Source organism: Mus caroli, unplaced genomic scaffold (assembly GCF_978045245.1).
Source record: "Mus caroli unplaced genomic scaffold, Mus_caroli_1 scaffold_18, whole genome shotgun sequence".
Classification (NCBI taxonomy): Eukaryota; Metazoa; Chordata; class Mammalia; order Rodentia; family Muridae; genus Mus; species Mus caroli.
In genome coordinates, this window is record NW_028227273.1 from 38892533 (window position 1) to 38902571 (window position 10039).

Consider the following 10039-nt stretch of genomic DNA (forward strand, 5'->3'; position numbering starts at 1 on the left):
TGCCATGTGGCCATAGGATTGTGTCTATCTTGGCATCTGAGACTGGGGGTAAGGGGCTTGTCAGGTGTTGCCCCAAGCTGGCCATTTTGACACCTGTCCACAAGGAAAGCCTATTTCTCAGCTAAGAAATGCAAGGTCTGGGTGACCTATGTGCCCTGTTCCCAAGAACCACTGCAGTAGGGAGACCAGTGTTTTATCTTTATTATGGAGTGAGGTGGGGAGGGAACCCTGACCCTCCCTTCCAGAGTTAAGGCTCCAAGCAGCAGAAAGAAGAAGCTGGGCTGAAGCACCCCAGCTGGTAGGTGGCCTGGCCTAGGTGAGGCTGGTATTGGAACTGCTAGTGGCACTGCCCCGCTTCTGCAGGCAGCGCACGGCACTGGGCACCTGCAGGCCTGTTGTCACCTGGAAGCTTCCACACCACACCTGGGGAGTAGAGGACAGGGAAACTCAGCCAGGAGTCACAAGCACCCAAAGACAGGCCCAGCACACCCCTCTCCACCAGAGCCCGCCCCTCTCCACCAGAGGGCCCCCCTCCTGCTGCAGCAGGCTCACGGTGAAGGCTGGAAGCAGAGGCTGTGTGAACTTGGCCTTAAAGGTATGCAGGAGCTGTTTGGTGCGGGCATTGTAGAAAGACAGGAGGCCTGGGGTGAGGGGAGCAGGGGGACAGGTGTCAGGAGGTAGGCGAGGGACAGGGAAGGGGCCGGTGTATCGGGACCTGGGAGGGAAAAATGATGGTACCTTGGTGGAAGTCGCAGTGCACACCCAGGCAGTCAGGCACAGGGCTGTCCAGCACTTTGACCTTGTTGGCGTGCTTGGCGGTGAAGCTGGCCTGCAGCCAATTGTTGGCATGCAGGCACCATGATGCAGCCGTCTTGCCCAGCTGCTCGAATCGGCCCAGGCTGCGGTAGGCCACACCCAGGCCAAAGGCCTTGCTGTCTGGTTCGAAGCGCACCTCCCAGTAGTGTTCGCCACCATCAATCAGCGTGTCCCCTGCAGCCCGGAGACAGGGAGGGGGCAGGATGCAGTGCGTGCACCTCCCTACTCCCCCAGGCACGCCAGTTCCTGCTCCAGCCCTGCTACCCTCAGAATCTGTTTTCCTAGTTCCCTACATTTTCCATCCTTACCCAGCACCGTGTAAGACTCAGCTGTAAACCGGTCCCGGCCCCCACGACCTGAGGACATCCTCTTGGGAGATGGAGTCCCTCTGTGAACAGCAGGAATGCACAGCTCAGGTTATACTTTTCCCTGGGTTCAACCTCCCTACTCCACACCAGCCACTATGGGCACGCCTGACATTTTCCTCAGCTGGAAACCTCCTAACCCACTGAGCTAACTCGCGTCAGATGTGGCAGAAACAAACAAACCAAAGCAAAACCCCCTGGTCAACCATCAAACATCTAAACCCTGCTCAAAATCTCCTTGCTCCTTACACCCCAGGTCCCTCCCTCCACCCCAGTTCTGATCAAAGTGGCCATGGCGAGTATGCCCACTGCAGACTTAGGGAACAGGGAGTTGGGCTACCTGGCTGGAGAGTTTACAGGGGATGCGGTCCGTCCCTTGCCCTCTTTCTCTCGAGCCTTGATATCTTGGACCTTCCCACCCATGGCGTCCCACTCGGCAGAGAGATCTTCCACTCGCAGGTTCTGGTGAGATGTGGACCCGTCCAGGCGGAACATGAATGCTGAGGCCAGGCAGACGAAGGGGGGGTCACAGAGACGGGAAACCCAGATAGACACAGAGAGACAAGATGGACAGCCAGTGATCCGGGCTGGCCAGAACAGAGGACCGAGGGGAACAGGCAGGAGGGGAGATGGGGAGACACAGGACAGGAAGGCTGTGGGAACTGACTGACTGTGAGCCAGAGGGACAAGGTCAAAGGGCTGTGGCCCAAACAACTCTGGAGTTTAGAGGCATTTTCAAGCCTTCTCTGCCCTCTCCTTCCACTAACTCCAAAGAAAGAGCAGCAGGAGGGAGTTAGACTAGAAAGCACAGGAACTTCCGAAGAGGATATATATAAAAGAATCACTGTGGGAGAATGTTTTTACAACTTGTATTCTGCCCCCAACTCTATGGAGGAAACAGGAGAGAGGGAGACAGACAGATAGGGAGAAACTCCATTTACACATGCAATCTCAGCTCCCATGGGGCTGAGGCTGGAGGACTGTCACTTCTAGCCTGGGCTACCTAGTGAAACGTCTCGAAAAATTAAATAAATAATTTTTTTTTGTTGTTAAGAAAGGGATGGGGATAGAGGTTGTCCACTAGTTTCCCAGTGGAGCTGGGTTCGATTCCCAGCACCTGCATGGTGGCTCACAACTGTGTGACTGTAACTCCAGCTTCTGAACTGGCCCCCATGGGCACTCATATCCCCTACTGCTCTGACACATATGCAGGAAAAAAACATAAGGTAATGATTTAAAAAAAAATCTTAACTGCAGAGGGGCTAAGTGCTAAGGTGTCCTGATTGCTATAACCCCCCTGGATTTGTTTGTTTGTTTGGTTTTTGAGACAGGGTTTCTCTGTGTAGCCCTGCTTGTCCTGGAACTCACTCTGTAGACCAGGCTGGCCTCCAACTCAGAGATCCACCTGCCTCTGCCTCCCAAGTGCTGGGATTAAAGGTGTGCGCCACTACACTCAACTAACCCCTGGATGCTAATTCCTAGAGTTCAAGTTAAAGACGAGGTATACATGGTGGTTGACATCTGTATTCTCAGCGCACATCCTGATGATGCTGTCCACATGCATGAACCCCCTACATGTGCACGCGTGCACACACACACCCTCTTGTAAAATAAAATCCATGGATCACCTCATGAAAAGAAGTAAAAAAAAAAAAAAAAACCATAAAAGTGCAAGATATCCAAGTAAAGATAGCCACTGTTGCCTGAGGGTGAGTTTCCTAGCGGCTAGAGTGACCAGGTCACCCTGTTACAATCTTTAAGAAGAGTGGGTTCGCAGGACACCAAGACAGGACACCAAGACAGGTGCGAGATACGGAGTCCAGGGAGGGGTGGGAGGCAGTCACCTGGTGTCTCTAAGGTCACCGGCTCGGAGAATTCACCAGCCACCGCCTTGTTACAGGCTTTCACACGAATGTTCATGTATTTCATGTCAAATTTGAGACCTAGAAAGAAAAAAGTGAGAGTGCTGGGATCCCACCCATCCCTGTCTATCTGTCTGTCTGTCTGTGTCTCATTTAAGATATTTGTTTTTATGTATATGGGTGGTTTGCCCACATGTATGTTTGTGTACCACCTGTCCCTGTGCAAGCCAGAAGAGGGCATCATATCCAATGAAGCTGGAGTTATGGGCAGTCTGAGCCACCATGTTGGTGCTGGGACCTGAACCCAGGACCTCTGTAAGAGCAGCAGGTGCTCTAACCACTGGACCCTCGTCTCTCAGGCCCTTTGATTATCACAGCAGGGGGTGGGCCTGCTTCTTCTATCCTTGACCCAGGCTCCCTGCTCATATCTCTGCACACCGTCCGCTCACACTCAGGACACCAAGTCTCACCTTCTGTGTCTGTCAGTCTCCTATCATTCTGGGCTGCCACGGCAAACCTTAGTCAAACATCCTATGCTCTAGCACCTTCCATAGCTCATATCGCCAGAGAGCTCAGGTCCAGAAGACAGGCCCCATCTTACTCCTTTTTGTTTTTGAGACAGCACTGTGCTGGCCTCAAACTCACAGAGATCACATGCCTCCATCACCTGTGTCGCTGGGATTAAAGGCATGCACGCTGCTCCCCATTTCTGCTTTCTTCTTATATGGCAGGTCTCATGTACTCCAGCCAGACCCCAAACTCTCTTTATAGCCAAGGCTGACCTTGAACTCCTGACCCTCCTGCCTCTACCTTTCCTGGCATGATGGGTGTGTACTATGCTGGGGATGCAGCTCAGGTCTCCTTCCTGGTAGGTGAGCACTCTGGCACCTGAGCCATGCCTCTCTCCCCCCTTCATTTCTTTGGTCTGGCACTGAACTGTAGCTATTCCACAGCTGCCACCAGTGGGAAGACAGGGACCCTCGCTGTGCTGTGTCTGTGATTATCCCAGATAAAAAGTCACAACACAACTACTGAAAGGTAGAGGGGCCTGCAGTACGGATTCTGAGGTCCTATGGGAAAAAAAGAGGGTCAGTTTGTTTTGATTTCTGTACAGAGGGGATGGCAGTAGCTTCTGGGGCTCTGGCACTGGCTGGCATGGCCAGGTTCCCCTGCAATTAGCATGCTCATTACTAACCATGAATGCTAATTACAGATAACTAGCAGGCTGGTGATTATAGCTGAGATTTGAGAGTTAGGGAGGAAAATCAGGGGTTCCCAGCCTGAAAGGTTTTGTAAACTAATTAGCACCTCAATGGTTCCTGCCTCCTAAACTCCTCCTGTCTGCTGTGCAATGCCTAGACTAGCTGATATCCTCAATTTCTCAGAAACTCCCTACTGCTCACTAGTGCGTGAAGGGGGCTGAAGAGATGGGAAAGCTGCGGGGATGTAAGGGGTGCTCGGTGTGGCACATCCAGACTGTAAACCCAAGGAGGAAGCAGACAGACTAACCACAAACACCAGACCATTGAGACCCTGTCTCAAAAAATAACCCAGAGAGCCACTGAGGGTGATGGCCAATATTGACCTCTGACATCCACAGTGGTACACACAAGACCAGCAGCTGGATGCAGAGCTGGAAAGATGAGGGCTAAGTCCCTCCCATGCCTCAGTTTCCTCTGCTTTCAAATGGCTTGGAGAAACCAGTTCTTTACACAAGAACAAAGTCATCCATCCTGCCATCTGTTCTGCTGATGGTTCTACGGGCTGGCTAACCCTACCGGCTCTCAGACCCCAGGGGCTCTCAGACCCCAGGGGCTCCAGGGAGCCAGTAACACCAAACGCTGTGGGTTGACAGGGCAATGGTGCCAGGAGGGAGATGGGCAATTGGGAGAAGTATAGCTAAGCTGAGTGGGGACTGTTTTATAAACCTGTGCTCCCCTACCTGTCAATGAATACTCCCTTTCTTGCTTAGGCATGCTCCCTCTACCTATAGTTGCTCCCTCCCATGTCTGGGAGCACTCCTTCATCTGTCAAGGAGTGCTCCCTTTTCTGCCTGGGAGTGCTCCTTCACGTATCTGAGTGCTGCCCCTCCTACCTAAGGATGCTTCTATTGGGAAGAGCTCCTTCTTCTGTCAGGCTGTACTGCCCCATATGCCTGTCTGTCCCTCCCTACACCTGAGAGTACCCCTGTCCCCACATGCCTGGCCATGCTTCATCATCTGCTTGTGAGTGCTTGGTCGTGTTTCCTAACAGGCTGATGTGTGTTCTCTACATGCCTGGCCATGCTCTCTCACTCACTGAAGGGTGCTCCTCACCTGTCAAGGTGTGCTCGGTGTGCCGGATGCCCTCGACAACCATCCAGGGGTGGTCCTCCTTGAGGCGGGGTGGGCCCTCGAAATTGGTCTTGCGGTACTCTAGCACATAGTGGTCAATCTTGCTGTCCTCATCTGGCATGTGCCATACAAGTGTCACACAGTTATCTGACACGAGGGACTCTGCCAAGTCGATGGTGGGGGCGCTGGGCACTGCCAAAGCCCAGGGAGAAGGGTCAACATCTGCGCCCTAGACTAGAGTAGAGTCACTCTACTCTAGTACCCTGAGCCCTAGGGTAGAGCCCTTGTGGGACTGGGGCTGAGGCTGGGACCTCTTGAGTGCACCTAGGCTGGGGCAGAGCTCTCTACACCTCAGGTTACTACCATTTGGTATTCTTCCAGATTTCTCTACCACCTAGGGGTGTGGGTTTCTTTTGGACCCCACAGCGGTCCTCCTGAAAGAGCCAGCTCCCTAGAAGGTGCAGTCCCCTTGGATCCCCAGAACAGGGATTTCTCAGAGCCAGGTGGGAATGGCCAAATTGGAGGCCCCACCCATCCACAAACAAGGCACCCATAGACCCTACCCTGAGCATGGCTTAATTAGGATACACTGCCGAGAGAGCTCTGGCTGGTCTGTGAACCTGCCTTGGTTAGGTCCTACCCACACAGCAAAAGGCCCACCTCTGTGTGGATGGGGCTATACTAGATCTAACCCTGTGCAGTTTGGGCTCAGCCTGGGCTTCCTGTATGTATGGGCGGGACCTTCTGGCTTCATCCCAGTCTCCTCTATCCCTCCCAGAGTCCCGGGCCCTGAAATGGTCCCCATCTCACCAGGTAGGAACTTGAGGGCCTGTAGCATCTGCCTTTCCTGGGCGAAGTCCACCATGAGGTGACTCATATTGTCGCTCACCTTGGCTTTGAGTGATAGTCGGAAGGCAGGGGCCATAGTTATGCTGCAGGGAGGGAGGCAGGAGCAAACCAATGGTGGCTTGGTGGCAGAGTGGTCAGGTTGGGGCATCTGGGGCCCTGCCATGTGTATCTGTGCAGTGCTCAGGGACCTGGCCTCCCCTAATGGGTGTCCCACTCTGGAATGGGGGAACCTGACCTCCACATCTTACCCATCTTTGATTTCCTTGGCGGCCTAGAAAAGGACAGAGCAGAAATCAAAGGTGCATGTCACCCAGGTCTGTGCCACTACACAGGCAGGGAGACTGAGGCACAACAGGTGGTATTTGGAAAAGATGTATGCCAGGAGGCAGAAGCTGAACTGACCCCTTCCAGGCTGTGTGTCAGAGAGCCAGACTAAGGCAGCCCCACCCCACCCTACCTCCCACTCTGTCCCCAGTGCATGCAACTGGCACACTTACTTATTTTTTTGTTTTGTTTTCATTTTTTTTCCAGGCAGAATCTCTATGTAGCCCTGGCTGACCTAGAACTCACTCTGTAGCCCAGGCTAGCCTCGAACTCAAAAGATCCACCTATCTCTGCCTCCTGAGTGCTGGGACTAAAGGAGTGTGCCACCACCGCCTGGCTTTATTTTCAGTTTTTAAAATTGCATTTGGTTCTCTGTGTGTATACATTACGGAGGTCAGAGGACAACCTCTGCAAGTTACTTCTCCCTTTTCACCACCTGGGGTCTGGGGATTAAACTCAGGTCACCAGGCTTGCCTGCAAGCCTCTTTCTCCTTTGAGTCACCTCACCAGCTCCAAGTCACACATTTAACAAACCAAAATATAGATGGCCAAGCTTAATAGGAATCTCAGAAAAAACAACAACAAACATGTCACAGTAAAAACCCATTCTGAGGGCTGGAGAGATGGCTCAGTGGTTAAGAGCACTGACTGCTCTGCTAGAGGTCCTGAGTTCAATTTCCAGCAACTACCTGGTGGCTCACAACCATCTGTAATGAGATCTGGTGCCCTCTTCTAGTGTGTGTCTGAAGACAGCTGCAGTGTGCTCATACAATAAATAAATAAATCTTAAAAAAAAAAAAAAAAAGCCGGGCGTGGTGGCGCACGCCTTTAATCCCAGCACTCGGGAGGCAGAGGCAGGCGGATTTCTGAGTTCGAGGCCAGCCTGGTCTACAAAGTGAGTTCCAGGACAGCCAGGGGTATACAGAGAAACCCTGTCTTGAAAAACCAAAAAAAAAAAAAAAAAAAAAAAGTAAATAAAATGACGTGGGGTCTGGTGAGACGGCTCAGAGAGTAAAGGTATTTGCTGCTAAGCTTGATAGACCTGAGGTTGATCCACAGACTCACATGAAGGCAAGGCAGGATGGCTGTGGACTGCATACATCCCTCCCCCGAGACGAACCAATACATGTGATAAAAATGAACAAAAGCAGACATGACACATTTGACCCAGGGACCCTGGGGATCCCACTCACTGACACCCACCTGACTGAAGTCCTCGCTGTCTGAAGCCTGCAGGGTCTGGTTGGCTGTTTCCAGGAGCTCCTCGGAGCTCTCCAGGGCTCGTGTGCAGGCAGCTAGCTGGTTCTGTGGGCAGTACAACGACACAGACAAGTCCCTCAACCACCACAAACCCACCCAGAGCTCTGACTCCCTCTGGGACCCACAGCCCAACAGGGCTTCAGGTAGGAAGAGCTTACTGGAGTCTTGAGTTCTGAGCCTGACTCATAGCCTGGGTCACATCCAAGTCCCCCAGGCTGTCCTGATACCACAGATGGGAATGAGGTTTGGGTTCAATCTGAGAGACGGACAGCTGGGATCTGGAGAGCTCATGAGAGCCATGGAAGGTGTTTGAGGGGAAGTGTTACCCTGGCTCTGGGGGGGACCAATGGGAAGGACTGGGAAATTCAGGGAGGTAGTGATGATGCAGAAGGTGTTTTGGGGAAGGGCTGGGTCGTGGCTGGCAAGGGTTAGGAGGGCACCAAAGGCTCTGGAGACAGGGTATGTGTATGTGGTCGCACCTGCAGCTCGTAGGTGCGGCTGGCCCTGTCCTGTTTGATCTTCATCAGCATGGACTCTTTCAGCTCCTCCAGAACCGACGTGAGGGACTGGAACTCGGCTTCCAGATCCTCCTGGACTTTGGCTGAGTTGGCCTGCAATGGAAAGAGGCTACCATGAGGCTAGAGCAGTAATGCATGTTTTAGCCCCAGCCCTGGGGATGCAGAGGCAGGTGAATCTCTTTGAGTTCCAAGCTAGCCTGCTCTATAGAGCAAGTCTTGAGCCAGCAAGGGCTGCAGAGAGAAACCCTGTCTCACAAAAGAAAAGGCAAGGGCTATGCAGACGGGGAAACCAAGGCGTGGAGAGTCCCCAGCAGACAGAGGGGTGCCTCCTGGCCTCTCCCCTGCACCCACATCTGCAGACAGGAGCAGACTGTTCACCTCTACATTCAGCAACATCTGCTTCAGGGAGTAGATGAAGGTCTGCGTCTCCTCATTCTTCATGGCCAAGGTAGTGATGATTTTTCTTAGCGCCTCCTGGGGGGACAGAAGGATCATGGGGGCAGCAGGTTGGGTGAGCACTGTCCTCCAGGAATGCAGGTCTGATGTGAGGCTGTGAGATTCCCATAGTAGAGAAGGAAACTGGAGCCCACAGAGCCTCTCAGGGACAGACTCTGAGCACTGACTTATTTGGTTTTGACTTTGGGTGTGTGTGTGTGCGCACATATGTATGCATGCACGTGCATGTGGAGACCAGGGGTTAATGTTGGCTGTTTTCCTCTCTCAATGTCCACCTATTACTTGAGTATGGTTTCTCACTGAGCCTGGTCTAGGCCAGCTGCCATCGAGCCCCAGGGATCCTCCTGTGTCCATGTCCCTAGGGCTGGGGCTATAGTGAATGCAGCTACACACTAAACTAGCTTCCTACGTGGGCGTTGGGAACTTGAACTCAGGTCCTCACACTTGCATAGCAAACACTTTACCCACTGAGACATCTCCCCAGCTCCTTGTTCAGTTTTGGAGACAAGAGTCTCACTGTGTAGCCTAGAGTAGTCTTGAACTTACATCTACCTCTTGCCTCTACCTCCAGAGGCTAGGACACAGGAGTGTACCACCAGCAACCCAGGCCAGTATGTGCATCTTTAAAGCTGAAGGTGAGCTGCACTGAGAGAGTAGTCTGGGCAAGGCTGGGCAAGGCGAGTCTCAGAGTCCAACTGAGTATATGGAGAAACAAACTTCTCCTGGGAGAGGCGAGATAGGCAGGGGTCTGCCTGGGAAGCGGACAGGGTTCACTTGGGCAGCTGGAAGGTCTTGCTTGTGAAGGACTGGGCAAGGAGAGAAGGATCCTCTGGGAAAGCAGGTGGAGGAGGACACCAGAAGCCGGTTCCCACCCAGGGTGGTGGGGCTGGGCCCTGCGTAGCTTGGGTTGGTGACCTGTGGGGTGGGTTAGGATCCCAGGCTAGGATGACGAGATGCTGAGGGAGGTCAGGAGCGGGGAGGAGAGGTAGGGGGTCTGCGTGTTAACAGGAGCCGCTGTGCGGGCGGCCCGTGCGGGGGGAGGGGCGCTGCAGCATCACCTGGTCCCCTCCCTGTTCCCGATCCCTGCATTTCTCCGGGTCCTACCCTCTGGTCTTCCATAGTTGCAGCCCCCTGTCGCCCTGGCCCGGCCGCGGGTCCCCTTCAGCTGGTTCTCCAAACCCTTAAAGTTCCTTGGACGCAGACAGCAGCCAACTAGCCTTCCGTGCCCTCGCCGCCTCCGCCGCCGCGCCCCCTGC

General features: G+C 53.4%; 1 protein-coding gene across 2 annotated transcripts; it reads right to left on the bottom strand.

The window, feature by feature from the left end:
• Positions 1 to 189: 189 nt before the first annotated feature.
• On the bottom strand, positions 190 to 10039 carry Fsd1 (fibronectin type III and SPRY domain containing 1). Of its 2 annotated transcripts, XM_021149308.2 has the most exons (13): positions 9888 to 10039; positions 8706 to 8801; positions 8289 to 8420; positions 7753 to 7854; positions 6474 to 6496; positions 6187 to 6308; positions 5359 to 5568; positions 3026 to 3124; positions 1522 to 1681; positions 1125 to 1204; positions 739 to 990; positions 553 to 641; positions 190 to 423 (listed from the first exon to the last, which is right to left on the bottom strand). In XM_021149308.2, exons 1-13 carry the CDS (start codon positions 9900 to 9902, stop codon positions 313 to 315), a joined length of 1491 nt encoding a protein of 496 aa, XP_021004967.1. In that variant the 5' UTR covers positions 9903 to 10039; the 3' UTR covers positions 190 to 312. The 2 variants fall into 2 exon arrangements, with proteins under 2 accessions (XP_021004967.1, XP_085689011.1); XM_085832885.1 differs by lacking the exon at positions 553 to 641.

Coding starts and splice junctions, on each gene's coding strand:
- Fsd1 (XM_021149308.2), bottom strand. Junction 3,125..5,358: donor CACCGAGCACACCTTGACAG/GTGAGGAGCACC, acceptor TTTTCTTTCTAG/GTCTCAAATTTGACATGAAA. Junction 1,205..1,521: donor CCTGTAAACTCTCCAGCCAG/GTAGCCCAACTC, acceptor TGCTGTTCACAG/AGGGACTCCATCTCCCAAGA.